The sequence below is a fragment of the Chaetodon auriga genome, chromosome 13 (assembly GCF_051107435.1).
Source record: "Chaetodon auriga isolate fChaAug3 chromosome 13, fChaAug3.hap1, whole genome shotgun sequence".
Lineage (NCBI taxonomy): Eukaryota > Metazoa > Chordata > Actinopteri > Chaetodontiformes > Chaetodontidae > Chaetodon > Chaetodon auriga.
This window is the reverse complement of record NC_135086.1, coordinates 11,046,744-11,067,999: the sequence shown is the minus strand read 5'-3', so window position 1 is coordinate 11,067,999 and position 21,256 is coordinate 11,046,744. Positions and strand designations below refer to the sequence as shown.

The 21,256-nt window shown below is 42.8% G+C and overlaps 1 protein-coding gene across 1 annotated transcript; it reads right to left on the bottom strand.

Annotated features, from left to right (window-relative positions):
• Nucleotides 1-1,255: 1,255 nt before the first annotated feature.
• LOC143330605 (uncharacterized) lies at nucleotides 1,256-21,208 on the bottom strand. Its single transcript, XM_076747295.1, has 11 exons — nucleotides 20,884-21,208; nucleotides 14,594-14,676; nucleotides 13,246-13,876; nucleotides 12,479-12,564; nucleotides 12,136-12,277; nucleotides 9,668-9,757; nucleotides 8,378-8,404; nucleotides 7,744-7,764; nucleotides 5,333-5,449; nucleotides 4,365-4,424; nucleotides 1,256-4,229 (listed from the first exon to the last, which is right to left on the bottom strand). Exons 1-11 carry the CDS (start codon nucleotides 20,945-20,947, stop codon nucleotides 4,201-4,203), a joined length of 1,350 nt encoding a protein of 449 aa, XP_076603410.1. The 5' UTR covers nucleotides 20,948-21,208; the 3' UTR covers nucleotides 1,256-4,200.
• Nucleotides 21,209-21,256: the final 48 nt, after the last annotated feature.

The following is a 21,256-nucleotide window of genomic DNA, read 5'->3' as shown; positions in this document are numbered from 1 at the left end:
TCTGGATGGATGTCAGTGGTTACTTCGCAGATCAAGACTTAACATATATCATAAAACACAACAAAATGCTCATTACTGTAGTTTAAACCACTGATTCCCAACCTTTTTGCCTTGTGATCCTTCATTGCCAGGCAGCACAGTACAGGTGACCTCTCATCACAGGCTGTCTGTGAGTTGTGAGCACATTTTCATATTGATTACTTTAATTGATTTTGGAGTTCTGGTGAGTTAAAAATCAAAGAGCTGAAAATGACTGTATACAATATTGTGTAAGTCAAATTGTCTTCTTTCTTGTCTTGTGAACCATCTCATGACCCTGCAAATTCATTTTGTGAATCCTTTGGGGTCCCTGATCCCCAGGTTGGAGACCACTGATTTAAACAATAACTAATAACCATCCACTAGGACGGGCTACGACATTAAACTGCTGTGATTTTACAGTAAAACAATGACATTCTGGATAACTCTACCCCTTTTACTATGCAGTATTACAATATACTGGGGTTTAGATACTTTTACTTGAGAAAATGGTCTGCACGCATTTTCCATTTCTGGTATTTTTACAAGTTTGTTTCTCCCGCGGACACAAACACAAGTTGAGTTTTCTAGCTCCGACCATGAAAGATAATTTAGTCTGATTCACTTGGAATCTAATCAACTCCATTATTGAGTCAAGAGCGAGTCATCAAAGCTGCTGGCCGTGCTGGGTTTAATTAGATGGTTTACAGCTGGTGTGGCTGTAATAGCTGCTGGGCATGAAACGACTATGTGCACTTGTACAGGAATTATGTTTGTATACACCTGGCAAGAAACACCTACGCAGGTTCCCACATTTCTCCTTCTGAGGGCCTCCGGTGCATCTTTATGGGACCTGTCACCATCAATCAATCTCACGGCTCGAAACTACGTGTATGAGTTCCCTTCTCTAAATACCTGACATATCAAGCATTGCATGTCATATCTTATGACAACTGTTTGTTTTGGTCTCCCTGAACTTCCTTGACAGCTCACAGGCAGAACGAAAGTCACAAACAAAGAGGAAGGCAGGCTCACACATCTGCGTTCACTTAATATAAAGGTGGAAAAAAACTATGTATTATATAACAGTGAAAAGACCAACCGTAACAAAGCTTTGTCAAGTTAAATAAGGTCATTTCGTTATGATATGATGACATTATAATAAAAACCACATACACACACACACGCACATACACACACCAGACAAAGAAATCTGTCGGGGAAATAAAACACCAACTCCCACGAAAACTGTTTAATTGACTCCTCAAACATTATTTACACAATTCCAGAAGAACAACACGTGCCAGATGACAAAAATGAAGCAGACAGTTCCTACACAAAATGAAAACACAGAATATTTAAATAAAAAGGAAGAGTCACTAGTCTAGATCAAAAAATGAATTGTCTAAATATGCTGAATGAATCAAGATGTATACAGGATAGGAAAGTGCTTCTCCCATAGAGATTGTGTTATTAAAATCACCTGCAAAACATCTCCGCTTGTTTCAATCTTTCTTTCTAAGGATGAAATTGTTTTCCTCTCTGGAATATTCAAGAGGTGACATAAGGCAGGACTGGTCAGCGCAATGATTGATGCCCTAGCGTTATCTGGAAAGTGCACTTCAGGACCCAATAAGTCAACGGTTTCCCCGCTTTACATTCTGGTTTGGATGCTGTGCTCCGATCATTCGTGTTTAGAAAGGAATCTGACTGGCTTGGGACTAAACGTAGAGTGGACTGTAATGGTCAAAACACAAGCAGGCCGTGCTCCATTTTTAGGGATTTCTTATTGTTCCAGCCTCCTTTACGTCAAATCAGTCCCAGGAAGGTTTTTGATTGTGCACTGCGGGATCGGCAGAGCGCTTTTGTTGATTCCTATTGCACTTACTGGAGTGCACAAAGTGGCCGGGTACTGCAATAAAAGGAGGATTTTCTGTTTTGAAGGCATCGGTGGCTGCATCTGAAAGCTTGTACTATTTGACGGGTATTTTGTGCATTATCACACCATGCCGTTGTAGCAGATGCTGTGACAGATTTCACACACACTTGTTCAGTGTGTTGTTCAGGAACTCAGTCTATCACACAGGATAAGAAGGCATTTCAAACAGAGCTTTGACCCGGCGTCCAGCCCACAGTTTATACAGTAGGATTAATCAATATGTGACATCACAGATTATTAATATTTCTCATTTTGAGGCTAGGCTGTTAGCAACAGTCTCTGTCCTGTATTGCAGCTATATGGTGCTTTACAAGTAACACAGTTTACATGAACTGCAGCACTATGCAACCGCTATAACCCCATTTCAGAGTTTAAAGGGAGCAGAGCAAGTACAAAACTGCAAGGCAACAAAAAGACATTCAGAAGTTAATATTTGTGCTACAGTGGAAAAATAAAACAAAAAAAAAAAACTGTTGGCCTTTTTTTATTTTTAATGCTGTAGCGCTGCCTCTGAGGCGTTTCACAATAGCAATCACAAAATACCACAGCAAACAGGTTGACTAACGACTATCTGTGTCAGCTCCGAGGCACCACTGCTAAATGTAAAATTCATATAAAAATCACAGGTGAATGGAAATATGAATGATACAAAAACACTGTGACAGCAACTGGCTTGCTCAACTAAAGAGACACAATGAGGAGAGTTTCACGGCTGCTGAAAGTATTATTATTGTGAAAACAAAAAAAAATTCTGGAAATAACACAGCAAACTAGACTAATGTGAGCACACATACAGCAGCTGTAATGCTAATGTTTCACATGTATGAGCAACCACCGAAATGATAAAGTCTGAAACAATTAAGATCACCCATTCCTCAACTTTCTCTCTCATATATTTTGACACATTCATCTACGTATTTATTTATTTATTTTTTCACTTTCATTTTCCCAGCTCTCTTCCCTGTGTGCCTGTAGGTTGGTCAAGCCAGGCTGCGTCAGTAAAAGGCACTATAGAGGAGAAATTACTGCATCACAACTAGACTGACACATACTACTGTACATCAGAACAATGTCTAATACATTTCTACATGACCTCCTTTGAATTTGCCCGTGTCAGGTGAACACTCATCCATTGACAGGGACGGGGTTGGACTGACTTCACTTCAACTCACCTCAGCACATGTCAAAATATGTACATATTCTTTAAATGTCCGAACGAGGGGAGATAATATTGCCAAATTAACTGATATCTTCTGTGTTTAATTCAAAATTAGACTCATCTGAATTTAGTTTATTGAACTGAGGTGGTAGCGAAGTGGCAGTCACCCAGTAGGATTTAAAACGAAGCCCCTTCACCGATCAGAAAAGACACAAACACAAACACACACGCGTACAGTGACATTAGCGGTCCACAGAACATGCATTGGACCATGTAACAGCATCCCCGGAATCCTAGGATTATAATCTTGTACTATTTTTTCCAAGCCAGAATCCAGGAAATACAGTGGTAGTTATTGAAGCCCCCTGTTGCCCAACTGTCCTGCAACTGCACTGCAGGAAGTGAGAATGAAAAAGACAAATATGTTGTATTTAACAGTGCCAGTGGATTTTCCAAATCATATGGGCGGCTCAAACAATGACAGAATTTAAAAACTAAAAAAAAAAAAAAAAACACTTTTAAGAGTTCAGTACAAAGTTAAACGTCTACAACATCAATAACTGTCACTGTTTCATATTCACACTGAATTACTAGAGCTGGATGGTCGCCATACAAACAAAATTAAAAAAAGGTAGGTCTGTAATTTAGCCATCTCATGGTCATGATTATGTGAGATTTAATCTCTTTAATGTCCACTCTTACAAAAAGCTGTTTGATTTTGGTTTAAAGTAGAAAGTTTGACCAATCACTTGAATAAATTCCTATGTTGTTACAATCATAAAAGCCCTAAGGTTCACATATATCTACTTGCTTTTTTCTTATCTAACTCATTTTCCCCCACGTATATGCTCACACAGGAATGAACACACATATGCACACTCCCACATACAGACGCACACTCCAGCATACACACACACACATGCACACACACACACACAAGCAAACAGACACACACACACACACACACACAGCCCTGCTTTAGGGCCTCACAGTAATTCAGCTCTACAGGACATAGAGCCTAACAGTGAGATTGCCACTTTGCTTGCCCGTAGTTGGTCGAGGCAGTCATGTGATCATTGCTGGTCTAGGAGGAGCTCAACAGGTTGCTAAGGACTGCGAAATGGAAAAAAACACTTTAAAAGGTCAGAACACTGTATGTGTTTGATCAGTGTGTTATATCTTCTTAAAATACATTTTTTGTGTGGTTATGTGTGTGTGTGTGTGTGTGTGTGTGTGTGTGTGTCCTACCCTGGGGATCTGACTGAGCCTCTGCTGCATCAGCTTTGCGTGCAGCCTCTGGATCGGCTTCTAAGTCAGACAGACGCAAGAACACAGAAAGACAAAATGAAGCAGACAAGCCATCGCACGTCAGGTCGGATTTCACCAGCCTGTCGTTGACTGACCGTGAATGAAGAATGAAAGTAAAAGCACCCAGGAGGAGTTTCTGAGGATGCGAGTGTTTCTCAGCTCTAACTGCTTATTATCACCACCATGAACATTTGTCTCATTTGTTTTCTGGTGTAAAAGCTTAAAACTGTCTGAGTGGTTCAGTCGTCCCATTTGTTGTCAGCGGAGCAGCTCCAGGCTGTACATGCTGATTACATTGCCATTTACGATCTGTACTCTCTGCTGCTGGGGAAGAATCATTCCCAGTCACGAGTACTAATCGACCTCTCTTAGAAATTTGCAGAAAATATACGATTAATGAAATTAAATCAATCAAATTTAGAACAATACTATTACTTACACACAGTATAATCCTTATTCTCAATCTGACTTCTGGCCTACGTTGCTTAAAATGAACGGCCTCTTGTCCATGTTGACTGTAAATGAAAACTATGCTGAATTGGCAGTATTAGCATGCAGGATGTGTGTGAGCTGAGTGTAATCGACAACGCTTTCCAAGGGATAAAGCTGAGTCTGCTGTGCCTCAAAGAAAGACTGCTGACCTCCAAAATACACACACACAAGCCCACCCCACCCGTCTCGCTCTTGAGCCCGGCTAAAGCAAAGTGTTGCTAAAGATGCTGGTAGCTGGATGAAGGGCTGAGATGGCAACAGCAAAACAAGCAAAATCTTGTCTTGCAGATCATTGTTTAAGAAAATTTGGTCTAAAGGAATTTCATGTACAAGTCCAGTCAAATATGAGGCCTTATGCACAGCAGGCATCATGTCATTTCATTTCTGGTGTGTTAATTAGTCAGCGAGATAATTACCCTGTCTTTTGCTGAAGCACAGTTTCTTCTTCTGATAGGTGAAGTATCCTACTGCTGCTCCCACTAAAGCCACACCAACTGTACTCAGGATGGCTGCTAACGAGCCAGAGCTGGCCTCTGCAGGAAAAACACAAGAAAGATTATCGACACCGATGCCTCAGAGCTGCAAATGTGCAGTCGACTTTGTCAGTATCGTTTGCAAATACCATTTGAACTCTAAACATATTAGGCTGAGCAGGTTTTATGACACAAACGTGACTGCACTGTGTAACACCTACTTAAGGAGATCGTAATGTTGAGTGTCACCACCGGGTGCCATTTTGCAGTTGGAATAATGAATGGCAATTCAGCAGCGAGGCTCGATGATATAATGTGTGCCTGCATATGAGTGTGTGTGTGTGTGTGTGTGTGTGTGTGTCAGAAAGAGAGAGATGCGTCACCTTGTTCCAGCATTTTCTGATCCCATTTTACACACCTTTCCTATAATTTAGGCCTGAAAGCGTTTACAGTGACAGCATTCATCTGTCTGCACCTGTAACCCAGTTACTATGACAACACCGTTTTCACGGCGTGTCACAGCATACAGTAAATACCTCTCACTGCCGATGAAAGGCACACAAACAACCTACAGTGTCAAGATGACCATGATTATTATTGATAAATCCTGTTTAAAGTACATTACAAATAGTCCACTACAAGTAAAAGCGCTGCATTTAGGTTTTTAAAATAATGAAGTATTATCAGAAAATCATAGTATAGTGCACTTAACACGTCCAGATTCCAAAAGGCTGGTGAGCTTTGTAATACAAAAAAAGAAGAACAGAATCAGTCATTTGTCCCTGAGCCCCTGTAGTAATATCCCACCCATTCATACACAATCATGATACTATCACCTGCTGTCAGTCAACCTTTAGATGCTCCTGTACCAACTTGTTTGAAATGTGTTGCTGGCATCAAATTCAGAGTGAGCTCATATTTACAAAAATCAATGAAGCTGATGAGGTAAAATATTAGATATATTGTCTTTGGACTGTTTTCAACTAAGTAATTGCGAAATGATCAGATTCTGTTTGTTTTTTTTTAATCGAATCGAGGTTGTGACATAAGATGATAGCACCAGTGTAAATAACACTGTATATCACTCTGAATGAGCGAGCTATTGAAAGAGGATTACAGACTAGATCACAAGGCAGCGCAAACAGCAAAATTAAATCCAGAACTAAAAACACAAGCCAAAGAATTGACTGTAAAATTGTCTCCCATTAATTGCTCTTCCTCATTGTTCTCACGTACTTCTTTTAAAAACAAAAATGGCTATTTACTGTCCCTGCAGTGGCTTCCACCAGCACAGAGGAATAATGGCAGGATATGCTTCAGTGACAATAGAGACAGCGGTGGAGGGGAGAAGGGATGTTGGGGTGTAATGGATGAGTCACCAACTTAAGCTTAAATGCTCAAAAAAAAGAATCAAAGAGTGCAGTAAATCCAGAAGCTGAGAAAAAAAAACAAGGGAGTGGCATGAGTCAGAGAACTCGCGTGATTCCAGAAAAATTGCAAAACGTGAATGAGTCAGTGAAATTAAGTGGAATAAAACGGGGGTGTGCAGTGAGTCAGGGAAAGGAAGTACAGGTGGGTGCAAACGTGTGTGAGCATGCATGTGCAGAGAGGCAGAACCCATGTCATCGACACAGCACTTTGCCAAACACGCACAGGTACAGCGTCCATGGAAAGAAAAATATATGGGAACTATACGTGGTCAGCAACCGCAACCCCTATCACATGTATGCTACGTGGCTGGAAGAAAAAAATCTAGTAGCTAGAGCTCGTCAGTGTATCAAGAGTTATTACTTGAGTATGTTACTGTAATTGCATCAGTCATGAGATACAGTCACTTACATAGGAGGATTTCTGGGGAATGGCTTTTGAAATAGCAAAGCAACACTTTCCATTTGACTTACTGTCATCATGAAGTGATTTTTAATACTTAAACAGATGCAACAATCAAAACAGAGCTTGTTAACCATCAACTCCCACCAACCTTCGCTTTAATGTGCATTTTTAGGGAGTTTTTAACATAATTACCATTCCAAATTTTTGAAGTGGTGACTTAAACCTTTCAGTCATTGCACAATCATCATTATACGCCTCCTTTGTCTGACTTTGCCATCCATGAAATTATACAAAGATACTTATTGAAGTTCAAGTGCAAGTGCGAAAAAAAAAAAAAAAAAAAAAGTCTGGAAAATGTCATGCAGCAGCTGCCGCAACAGCTCACCTGCCCGAGGCTCTTTGCATGACACAAGGCAATAAAGGCAATAGGGGAATGCTTATGCTGCAGGTATGTTTGTGGTAGAGCAAGGGTGGATGGGATAATGAGTTCAAAACAGAAAAAGAGAGGAAGGATAACTCACCTTGGGGTTCAGGTTTGTCTGCTGTTTCGTGAGGACACATAAATACAGTTAGTGACATGAAACTGCCTCACTTACAAACTGGTTAAACAGTCACACATTAAAGGAAATACACAAACATCTTTGGAATGACCGAGATGAAGGCAAATGATTTGCATATGAATAAGGTGTTGGTTACACGTTAAAAGAGACATGAGGAGCCGTTTTTTTAAAGAGGCACAAACATGCACCTGTCGCTCTGCTGCGTCTGTTCTCCAGTTTGAGAAACAGGAACAGAAGTTACTTCCACTGCGGAAGAGCTTCACAAGCAGCACTTCTAACAGATGTAGCGTGACTGCTACTGCTATGAGAATTCAGAGTAAAACACTCTAAGAGAAGGCCAGTTTTGAACATTGTTTGAGGTAAAACAATGGGGAAGAGGCATTTTCCGCTGAGACTTGTATCCTGTTTTTATTGTCAGAGGCATGCCAGTAATATCCTGTGTTTTTCACCAAGTTTCAGAACTACATAAGCTCTACTGCTGCCGCTGTGGCCGCAAAGCTACTCCTGTATCTGACTGGGATTTGTGCGTTTTGGACTGAAGATGGCGTGATGTGATTATTGTTCTATTTTGACACATTAAAAAAAAAAGTCTTACCATCTGCTGAGGCGCCAGCAACATGTGCTACAGAGAGAAAGAAATAGAGACAGTGATTAAAGGAGCATGGTGAGAAAATAAATTATCATTTCAAGTTAGAACTGTGGCCGAGGCGGTACAGAAGAAGAAGAAGAGAAGAGCGAGATTATTCTCTTTGTAGTCTGCACCTCGCAGGCATTAAGAGGTCTCGAGTTTCTGTCCCAACCAGGCGCTCACATGACTCTGCATGATGTGTCGGTTCTCCGCATGCATGGAGAAGCTTTTATAATACCAGAGAGAGAAAATATCTGAGGGAGAAACACACCCTCTGTGTCTCTCTCTGATCTTTGATTCCATATGCAAACAGCCCTGTTATCTCCCTCTGCGCCGCCTGTTTGTATACGTCTGTGACATCACGGCTGCCTTCTACCTGCTTCGACTCGACAAAGCCGCTAATGACAGAGCTCTAAAGAAGAGCGCCTTTCACTAGATTATAATGATTATATCAACTGAGATGAATCAGCTCTCAGATGGGGGATAAAGGGTGAACACTGGGAGAAGCTGCTGCGGATAAATCAGTGTTGAAACGTTGCTGTCAAATTGCTTTGTGGCCAGTGATTAAACTTTCTCAACCCAGGAGGTAAAACCAGTTGGCTGTTTTGTCATGGGAACAAAGCTCATTAAATTATTCTGGCAGCGTAGAGATCCACCAGAAGAGTTTCTGAAGCTCCGGTTATGAGACACTGACTTCAAGTGGTCTCACGCAACGAAACATTTGGTAGAGGTGTAACTTTGTCGTTTTGTTGACAGACAAAAAGATGGCTGCCTCGTGATGTCATTGCTCATAAGGCAGCGTTGATGTGAAGCAGTGAGACTTGATGCCAGTTACAGCATGAAGGTAGAAGGTTGCTTGGTAGAAAATGCTGAATGCCAATAATAATCTTTAGTATTTTCAATGTATTTGACACAATATTTGAATCTAGTTTAGGCTAACAAGCACGTGTTAATCCCTCCATGTCGGAGAACGTGTAATGTAGTCCCTCAGAAAGGAGATGCTGCTGATACCATAGAAATGCAGTCACTGTGATAACAAGGCTAGGCTCACTGTTCCTCAGAGTTTCAAACTGCATGCAATGATAAAAAAAAAGGCCTCCATGTGATTGTGGTAATCAGAAAGATAATGCAATTCCACCTAAAACCAACTATCTCTTCATCAGTGCCTGCTTGTACTGTTACCACTGTTACTGTCTCACTTCAGGTGATCGTTCACATGGATAGCATCAGCAGAAACTGTTTTAGGTAGTTACAAACCTCCAGTTCCTGAACTTCTGCTCTTTCCAGGCTGTGATGGGTTGTCCATTGCAGAGTCTCCTAGTGCATCTGCCAAGTCAAATCCTGTATCTGAAAATTAAAACATTAATTAGACATCACTGATGACAGAAATTTATTATTGATCCCTCTAGGGAAATTCTCTTGTCACCGTCCCACCCTTGAGGAATATCTTCCAGATGTTCACCGAACACATATCATCTCTCTAACACACTGTACTAACTACACCCTCCCCTGTTAAACTATTTAATCGTGGAAGCCCTCCCCACTTCAGTCCCTCGTGGCCTCTGGTGAATGGTCTACAGCGGTGTCTTTGATAAGGAAACTGGAACTGCAGGGTGTGACAGTGATCTTGTGAACTAGCCATCCCAGCAACAACACCTTACAGTGACTGTAAGTTCATTTGGGGAGAAGCGATTTAACAAGTGTGAGCGTACAAAGCAGTGAAGCCGGCAGGGCGAGGTAGGAGCAGTGAATTATTTTAAGGCTGAGGCACAATTATCCGGTGACATAGTCTTTCACCTCAGAAGAGCCCTGACATTAAATCATCGTGAGTGAGGATTGTAAAACCCCATTCATAATGAAACCATAAGCTAAGCCAAGTTTCAGTCCGATACTTTCATTCTTACGTGTTAACTCTACTGAGCCTCCTCTCTTCTTTCATACTCCACTGGCCTTTCCATTAACATCACCACCTTCTCCCCCCGCCCCCTGCCCCCCCCCCCCCACCCCCCCCCATTCCCCTGTTATCTCTCTCCTTTTGTTTTTACACCTGGCTGTATCTATACTTTGCCCCCTTCTCTGTTTTCTCATTTCTTTATTCCTCTTTCCATTTCACAATTCTTCACCTTTTTAACCCTGATCCCTGTCCATTAGCACATGAGGAAACTCTCCATAACAAACATTTCCTGAACAATCAACAGCAACCTCCTTTTCTTAAATGTTTGCACCTCTAGAGAGGCAAACAACTAGCCACAATAAAATTACTATTCTTGAGTGACAGAAAGGAGGATATCCTGCTCTGAAGCAGGTAAAAACACTAAAAAAAAAACAAAAAAAACAGGAGAAGCAGAAAGTAGATGAGCCTAAAGGGAATTAGCACAAATTTGACAAAGGAGAGATTGTCATTATATGACAAGTTAAATAATAGAGGGTGATACTTTGACAGTGATAAAATGACACTGAGGTAATCTGGGAGGTTTCCTCACACAAACAATACCACCCTTATTTTAGGAGGTAAAATAATGGGGCCCGAATCCCACCTCATAACCTTCCTCAGTGATTTGTGCTTTGTGATAGAAAGGCACATCTGTTTTCCATTAATTTGTCCAGAAAATAGGGAGTTGCAGCAAAATGATACATGATATCTCATGAAAGCTGCACATGTACATTTTTTAAAATGACTGATAACAGAAAATGATGCCAGAAATAATTTGATGGCTATTCCTGGGGTCACATGATGACACGGTGGAGATCTAATAGGTTTTGAAGTGTTGCACTAGGCTCAGAGTTTGAGGGAAATACACAATAGAAGTAATAAGTCAGTTACGTTCACAATCAAACACAAACACAATCAAGCATCAATTAAACAGGTCGGCTCCTTTGAAGGCTCATTGTTCCTGTAGTTCCTGAAGTAAACTGGTTTTCTTTGTGTTGTCCTGATGTGCTTGAAGCGCTTGTGAGTCATACTTATAAGCAATTACTTGTGGTGCGCCGTAGTAGTTTGTTTAGCTACGGTTGAGGTTTATATGTTGCGGCTGCGTAATTTGTTTCAGATGACAGAGGAGAGAAGAATAAACCAAAAAAAAAACAAAAAACTTTTTACCTGCAAGAACAGAATCGCAGTTTGATGAAAAACATCTAAAATCCGATCTTTGTTAAACGGACAAAGCCAGTGGCGCCATTATCAAGGATAGTACAGCTGTGGGACACTTATCCCTTACCTTGATCTTTAATGCAAATACAAACGCGGAAATTGTGTTTACTCATCTCAAAAGGAATTTGTGGTTTCACAGTTTAATTGTTCATATGAAGCCTCATTTCCACTGCATGACACGACTCGACTCGCCACTTTTTTCGGTTTTTCATTGGTAAAAGCTGTGGATGGCACCTGGCACGTGTTGTCCTTTTTGGTATCAGCTTCCAAGTGAGCTGAGTTAATAGTAAAATGAGTTAAAACACAGCAGACCACTGATTGGTCATAGAGAATCCTCACTAGAATCGTCACTTGTGCACACGGAGCAACCAGAGTGGTCTGGTCATTTGCGCTCTGATGTAGGATTGCCCAGATTCTCCAGTCGCCTTGTCTGAAACAAAGTTTGCCTCTTTTTCTTGACTAACAGCCATGACTTCGATATGTGTTCTTCACGAATCACATGTGTATCCGTGGTGTGACTGCATGTACGACAGTGAGCAAAATATGCATCCAAACACAGGTTACATATTCTTACCCGCGGGGGCATTGGCCTTCACGTCTGTTCTCACGTCTGGTACTATTTTTTCAGGAACATCTGGTGGATCCGCACCAGCAGCTGGATCAGCTGGGTCTGCACCTGGAACTGTCTCTGGCGCGGTCTTGTCATCACCTCCAGTCTACAAACAATGTATAATTATATAGCAAATAAAGATGTAGAAAGGACACATTAACTTCTCATTAGCATAGCAGCTCCTGAGTAATATCAGTGATATACACTGTGTTGTAACTGTAATGCAGACATTTGTTAGATTAAGCCGTATCTCTCAGTGTAGGTTTTAATAGGATGTTGTTTAACATTTTCTAAAACTGCAACTGACCTCCTTCTGATCGGCATCAGTGCTTGAGGAAGGATCCCCCTCTTCGCTAGCTGCTGGATCCTTAACATCAGGAGCAGCCGCAGGATCTGGGCAGGAGAGCGACACAGAGAGGAGGGCAAGTATTAGATCACTGACATGTTTCTGCCATCCATTTCTACAACGTGCTATGGCATGCGCTGTGATGGCTTGAGTTACTGCACTGTTTAATGCAGGTTGCAAGCGAAACCAGAGAGGCTGAAAGAGCATTTTGCCACACCTTGGCACATTGACGTGGTGAGTGGAAGGAGCATGTAATACCTAGAAATGTGAAATTCGACGGACAAAGACAGAACTTAGAAGCCTTATTTCTAAAATTGCTTTAGTACGAGGAGTCTGATTTGAGATTGGCCTCGTGCCGAATCAATACATTCGACTGACTGATTAGAGTTGTTCTTAATAGTACAGTCACTGCTGCTTCTCGGTATAAATAACATTAGTCCTGCTGGTGTGGGAGAGTTACATAAAAGTGGTGGAAAAGCAGTAGATATAATGGAAAAAATAATCTGCGCAGTATTCTTATTTTCCAGGTTGCTGCTCTAAGAGAGAGGGCTTGATTGAAAACACTGCACAGCAATAATGAATAAAAAACCACTTTCTGAGGGAGAGAACAGTGCATATTTTCTACTTTTCTAACATAAAATCTGAAAAATGAGGACATTTACAGTGTTGTATTTGTGTCAGAATCATCTGGAATAAGCCCACAAAATGTTTGAACACCTATTAATCACCTGCTGCAGGATTCACTGGCTCTTTGTCTCCATCACCAGGAGTCTCTGGATCTGAGTCCCCGGCTGCAGGAGCGTCTGGATCGGCATCCCCGGCTGCAGGAGCATCTGGATCTGAGTCCCCGGCTGCAGGAGCATCTGGATCTGCGTCCCCGGCTGCAGGAGCATCTGGATCTGCGTCCCCGGCTGCAGGAGCATCTGGATCTGCGTCCCCAGCTGCAGGACTGTCTGGATCCGCATCACCAGCTGCAGGAGCATCTGGATCTGCATCCCCAGCTGCTGGAGCATCTGGATCTGCATCGCCAGCTGCAGGAGCATCTGGATCTGCATCTCCAGCTGCAGGAGCATCTGGATCTGCATCTCCAGCTGCAGGAGCATCTGGATCTGCATCCCCAGGTGCAGGAGCATCTGGATCTGCGTCTCCACCTGCAGGAGTATCTGGATCTGCGTCCCCACCCGCAGGAGTGTCTGGATCTGCGTCTCCACCCGCAGGAGTGTCTGGATCTGCGTCTCCACCTGCAGGAGTGTCTGGATCTGCATCTCCACCTGCAGGAGTGTCTGGATCTGCATCTCCACCCGCAGGAGGGTCTGGATTGTCAGCTCCGGCTTCAGGGTCAGCAGCGGGCTCAGGCTCCTGTATTCAGTACGAGACATACATCTCTTGAAATCACGTTCAAATAAAGATGCTGTCCAGGAAAATTAATCTCTACACATCCATAGCTGAGAGGGCCCTCTGGTGATTGGGGGTTCTAAAATCACTGTAGCTAATTTGTTTGTGGCGAGCCATTTCTTTTGTACTAATCACACCTGAGCAGGAGGGCTTTGCTGTAATACAAACACAAAAGTCAGTGAAAAAAGGGCAGAGACACAGAACTTCCAGGACATTTGAAGCCTGTAAAATCATACTTTGCATTCCCAATGAACAACTAACGTGACGTGCACGTTTCTCAGCCATTTGATACCTCTTGGCTTATCAAATGACTGCCTGAGGATTTAGAACCAGATTTTATCCAGATCTCAGTAAGCTTGACGAGATGGGGGTCACACAGAGGTATTGTTACCATGAAACATGGAGACAGAGCTGGTCGGGGACTCTGAATGATTAGAGTTTATAGATATGTATTCATAGTGTCAGTACTGCAGTAATCCCTTGTAGTTGTGCTGTTAGTTATAGAAGATAAGAGTTTGAGAACTTTGAAAATACCTTTTTGAACTATATATTCCCATATATTATTTGGACCTGCACTTTTTTAGGTATCTGTTTTTCATATCCAGTTGTTACAAAATTAGATACACAACTAGTTCTCCGCTAACAACATCCTCCACAACCAACACAACCAAATTTCTTCACCTTAGGTGTTTCGACGTCAGAGTTGGGATCTCCTCCAACCTCTGGCGCTGCATCTGCATCAGGGGCTGCTGCGTCTCCATCATCTACACAGAGATGTGTGAAGAAAGAAAGTTATATAAAAATGAAGAAAAGAGCACAGTGAAGCACTGACTATTAGAACATTTCAGTTTCACAAAGCGAGGGGAAAATGGCTATCCTGATTCCACACAACTGACAGAAGCCAGAACTACTATCATTTCTTTTTTAAAAAGAGGGAAGGAGGCAGACATGGCAACCCAAAATCCATCCCATGCAACCTGACAACACTGCATCCCTAAAACTGACAATACTGACCAATATTTTGTGTCACATATAAGTAGAAATATTGGAACTTAAAATAGAAGCAGTAGAACATAAAACTGGTTGTGATTAGTGTAACCATCGGTAATTAAAAACTGCATGCCTAAATCCATCTGTTATCATTTAAATCCATTAAAATCATCTGTCTGATTGGTCGTTAAGATGTTGTGGATTCAACACATTCTCTACCATGACTATCACCACCCACATACACACACACAAACACACACACACAAACAGAGCCACACCCTGATCTGATTGGTGCCTGTTGGTGACGCTCCAGCCACAACTGGATGACAGACGCATCGATCACATCTGACCTGCTTCAACGTCGTTATGAGGGCCCGACCTCGGCACTGACATTGCAGCTCTGCACTAATGAGAAAACACGAAGAGCATGTCTTCCTCATGCGGCGTGCGAGACGAGCGCGCCGCTCGTGTGTGTTTGAGCCAGCGCTGTGAGATTCCCCTGTTGCATGCGAGAAGCTGAAACAGCAAACTGTGCTCTGTCCTGATGCTGGCTCATCTGGGCAGCGCCTCCTTCCAAATACAAGTCCCAACCATGAACTTAGAGATACAGCCATCTAGAAATTATGCATGAGTGATGCTGGGCTCCCTTCTCGCAAAGCTGTGATTAAAATGGGTTGAAAACGTGGAAAAGGAACGTACAGGGAGGCAAGGCAGGTGCCAAAACTCCACTTGAAAATGACAGATTGAAAAATGAAGACGTATCAGAAAGGAATACGATTTCTCAGGCTGCTCAGTTCTACAACTCTCTTCTTTTAATATGCTCACAGCAGATAATTCCTCATCTTTTTCAGAAGCTGCTCATTGCCAAGCAAGTTTCCAATGAAAGATCACTGAGTTTGCCAAGTGAGATAGTATCAGAGTCAGCGAAGCCTTGAGGGAGAGCGGCACGAACACATCTGAAGTATTTCCATCACACCGTAAATTCTTCAGAGGCGAGCAGCGCTGGTGACACCCCTGCTCCCCTCGCACACACACGCAAATTCATACAGCAGACATGAAATCCATACACACATATTCATGCAGAGAAACATGAATCTGAGAAACGCGGACATTCATGCACAGATGCGCGGTTCTTGACAGCGATAAAAACAGGCGCTCTTTGTTTCTCTCGATCCCTGTGTTTCCTGTGAATGTCACTCTACCAGCTTAGTGTCCAAGATAAACATTAATCAGTGGCCTTTTTACGACCAGCATTCAGCGCTTCGTAAACAGGACTGCATGTGTGAGGGCAGGTGTGGTGGGTGGTGTGTTTCTGTTACTCTCTCTTGTCATGCTTATGATGAAACATAAAAAAAATATGACGAAACTGCAAGCAGTGAATTTTAACTTTCTCCTTTTATTATTAATATGTCAGATCAAGATCTCTGGTGATATGTGTGTGTGTGTGTGTGTGTGTGTGTGTGTGTGTGTGTGTGTGTTTCTGTTCACTTACAGTAAATGTGGAAACGAGTGAGTACCTTTTTCATGGCAATGCGCTTACACGCACGTGTGTGTGAGTTATGTGGCAACTCCAGTGTGTGTGTGTGTGTGTGTGTGTGTGTGTGTGTGTGTGTGTGTGTGTGTGTGTGTGTGCCCCTCACAAACTCTCTCTCTGTCTTTCTCTTGCCACTCCATAGAACATTCTGTTCCCATCTATCAGTTTGCCACTTCCTCCTCAAACTACCTCTGCTACACACTCCCATACATCCCCCCACCCACAGCACACACACACGCATGTGTGCAGTCTCATAAAAACACCTCCCCCTCCCCTTCCAGTCCAAACATACAAACAACCACATGTTCACACACACGTAAAGCTCATGTGCAAGGCAAGTTCACACTGCCTCTCAGACTTTGAGTGAGCTGTGTCCTGTTTTGTGTTAGTGCAGCAATGAGACAAATTGTTGCACATCCAAGCCTCTCTCCCTCCTTCCCTTCCCTTCTTTAAGTCTGTATCCCCCCTTCCCCTCTCTCTCTCTCTCTCTCTCTCTCCCTCTCTCTCTCTCTCCCCCAAACTCTTAACTCCCTTTGTTTCTTTGCCATTGCTCTCCCTTGAGGCTGATGAGTCATCTGTGTGTCTCTGACATGGCTGCACGCTATTGTAAGAGGCTGTACAGCAAGCTGGGTTAAAACGGCAAAAAGGTCCCCAGAGGAAAACTCTTAAGTAAAACCAGTTTGCACATGTGGGAAAGCATCACACTGATGGTTACATGGTGTTCTTTTAAAAATTAGTTAGAGGCTAGATGGATGAATAAATGTGCTCTTATTAGTTACGTTATCCCATACAACACCAAGGCCACATATTATATATTAAATATATAGAATATATAGAACTTTTACCCCTCTGAAAGTGCTGAAAAACTAAACATTATTATCTTTGTAAAGGTTGAATTTATGGCTGATCTGTTGTTCTGGATTAGATTTTATATGAGAACCTAATGAAATGGTAACAGCTTATCTTAGCATTAAGACTGAAAATGGGGGAAACAGTGAGCCTGGCTTAGTTCAAAGGTAACAAAATCCACCCAGCTGCACCTCTAAAGCTCACTAATTAACATGTTATATCTCATTTGAAGGCTTATGGGAAGTTCCTGTAGCTCTAACTTCCTGTGGTCTTGTCCGAACCATCAGTTCCTGGACGTGACTGGTCCTGACGGAGACATAGTCCAGCACATAAGCCTCCGTAAAACCACAAATTGGCGTTTTTACAGTTCAGTTTTTGTACAAATTACATAAAATGAGATATAAGTTCTGAGTTTTAGCTGTGCTGGCAGGTGGATTTTATTACCGTTGCTAGCTCTTTGCCCCTGTTTTCAGTCCAAGCAAAGTTAAGTTAACCAACTGCTGGTGGTAGCTTCATATTTACAGTAAGGACATGAGAGCGATATCGATCTTCTCATCTAAGTCCCAAAAAGGAGCAAAATAAGGGTCTCAAGTCTAAATACTCCTTCAGACCTGAACATAACTATTCTACTTCATCTAGGTGTGGTCAGAAAACAGTGGACACAGCAGACAAACATATTGTAAAACCCCAAATTTTACTGACTGAGCTTTATGTGTCACGCTGAATTGCAACTTGAAGTGAAGGTTAATGAACAAGAAATGTCCTCATAGTGTAATAAGACGCACATATATGCCAAAAAGTACGGCACAAAGGTTCTTCAGAGCTGAGTGTGACGTTCTCCCTCTATTAAATGTAGTGCAGATGTCAAGGGAGCAGTTTTAATCTGCGAAAGGAAAATGTTTCCACGACTGAAAAAAAGTGACTTTTTTGCTGACACATTGAAAACACGCCTTATAAACCGTCCATAGCGAATATCATTTTATATTTCCCTGATCTTTCTGTTTGAGCAAGCGGGATGTGGAAATCACATACACAGACACATGCACAGTGAATCATTTCAACATACGTGATAGTAAAATGTGATACATACACTTTAGCCCAGCATCACTCAAAAGCATGGACTATTTTCTGAACAATTTCACATGAAATGAGAAAGCGCTTTCAGCAAGTTACATCATGTTCGTGAGCCACTGAGACAACAGCCAAGAGCTGCACCTGAACTGTTATATATATCAGGTTTCACACACTTCATGGAAGTTTTAGGGCTCTAATGGTGTTGATGTCTGCTTATGATCCGAAGGGTGACATATGATAGAACTGTTTACTAAGGCACCTGATACTGCTTCCTCGTAGGACATGCAATAAAAAAAAACGAAATTATTTCAATTTAAGTCGTACTCACATTTGGTTTTAGGAAGTTACAAAAGAACAAACAAGTAAATTCACTGCACTTGTAGTTACGTAACACAGAACTGCACAGTCCACATTACATGAACTGGAGTCTGAGGCTTGTTATCGACGCCAAAGGGAGAGGAACTTCATTTTCGGACTCTTCTGGTTCCCGCCGTGAAATTGTGTGAGGTTGCCTGTTGTGTGCGCTTGCACATGTATGTGTGTGTAACCGGTAACCAAGCCATTTCCCGTAACAGTACACCAGAAACTCTGTGTGTGTGTGTATGTGTGTGTGTCAGGTGATACAACGGCACCTCCACAATGCATTGTTCTGTCAGGTATGGTTCTATTGTGTGTTTGTGGGACAGAAAGTGCTGTGTTTACCCCAATCATACACACCTTCAAACTGCCCCATGGGAGCAGGGAGGAGAGGGAGAGTGTGTGTGCGTGTCTGTGTGCGTGTGTATGAGTGTTTCTCTTATCCAACAGAAGAGTGATTTATGTGTTGGTAGTTGAAGGTGTAAACATAGACAAGTCCACACTCACTCTCTCTCACACACACACACACACACACACACACACACACACACACACACACACACACACTGCACACATCACACAGCTCTTTCTTGCTTTCATCTGCTTCTAAGAGACACACATGTTCTATAAGTGACTTATATGCACACTCACATTAATGAAGCGCTTCCATACTCCCACATGTCCTGTACCTTAAAGTTATAGCCCACACCCACACACTCACACACACACTCTCTCTCTCTCTCTCTCTCTCACACACACACACACACACACACACACACACACACACACACACACACACACACACAGATGCTGAGGGCCCTTGGGGAGACGAAGGCGCTGAAACTAGTTGTGTGTGTTGGGTGTTGTCTACAGCTGGAGCTGGATCTAGTTACCGAGGCACTCCCTATTCACTTCTATAGCTCACACACATCGTTCATGATGTTCAGCTATGAAGTGGTGCGCACGCTCAGCACAAACACACTCGTGGAGATCTCCCATGCCACCAGACACCAGCATCCATGTGGTTTACAGTGAGGTTACAGTTCAGCAATTAGAGGAAAAAGTGTGTGTGGGAAAGAGAGAGAAAGAGAAAGGGCTTTCTCTCTTGCTTGCTGACAAAAAGTGAACCGGTAGAGTGAGATTACCCAGATCACATCCCCGGCGCACCAACGTTCAACTGAAAATTTGTTTGCATAATGGTGATGAAGCTCGCTGTTACTCTCTCTCTCTCACTCTTTCCTTCCTTGGATATCTCTCTGTTTTCCATTTCAATCAGATACAGCGATCCTCTTTTATCTTTGCCCAACTTCTCCTCTACTTTGCCTCTATCTTTCTGATGTCTGGGCTTTTCCTCAATGCATCCTTTCTCTCCCTCTGAGTTGTATTGCGCGTTTGAACAATCTGAAATCATTGCATTTGCCGCGGGGAAGGGCAGGGGCCCATGGGCCAGCTGAAGAAGAGGGAAGAGGAAGAGGAGAGAGCACATAAAGAGGAATGAAGATATTGAAGGGGGAAAATGAGGAGAGATTTCAAGAGCAACAGGGGTCAAATAGGCAGATAAACAAGGGGATAAAAGAGAGAAAGAAGGAGGTAAATACTTATGTAAGGACAATGGGTCCACCACACCCTGGTGGGCCAAAACTCATACCCAAAATGATATGGCCACATTACATGACACACCTATTTCACTGATAATGTCTGGGCTGCGGAGCCATGAACAATCACAGCACGGATGACGGGTGCAGCGCTGTTTTTATTCATTTGATCAGAAGAGATTAAAGCGAGCGCACTACGGCGAAAGGTGAATTGAATTGGCATGCCGACAGGGAGGCAGACAGACTGGCAAAAGAGACTCACTCACACACAACCACAGACACAGACACAGACGCGTATGGATGAGTAAATTAGGCAGACTGGCAGAGGGAGAGGGGAGAGGAGACAGAGGGAGAGAAACAGCCAGAGGGATGTGGATGAGGGGAAAGCAGACAGTGACATGAAGATGACTAACATACAACAGTCAGACAGTCACATAGATAGATAGATAGATAGATAGATAGATAGATAGATAGATAGATAGATAGATAGATAGATAGATAGATGCAAGCAAGCGAACAAAAATGCACTCAGCTGAAGGCTGGTCTGGATTAATTGGAAAATAAATCATTACCTTGTGCCGTGGCGCTTGCGGCCAGCAGGCTTCCTAATAGCAGAATCCACAGGTATGACATCATGGGAACACGGTGTTCTGGCTGCGATTGAACCGGGGCTCAGACTCCCTTTCCTCGGCCTTCAGACTGGACAATTAACCGGCTCGGGGAGGTTTCAGGTGGATCTGGAGGGCGTGTGCGTCGGTGTGCCGGTGCGTTCTTGCGCGTCGGATCAAGCCCGTGGCGTCTCCAAGGTGCTCAGATGCTCGGCTCAGTGCGCGCCGCCGCGGATCTGTCGTCCTCTCCTTTTGTCTGGATTGGAAGAGAGAAGGTCCAGTCCTTATTAAGGTGGGCGGGTCCCTTCTTCCAAATACAGGCAGGCAGACAGCAGGG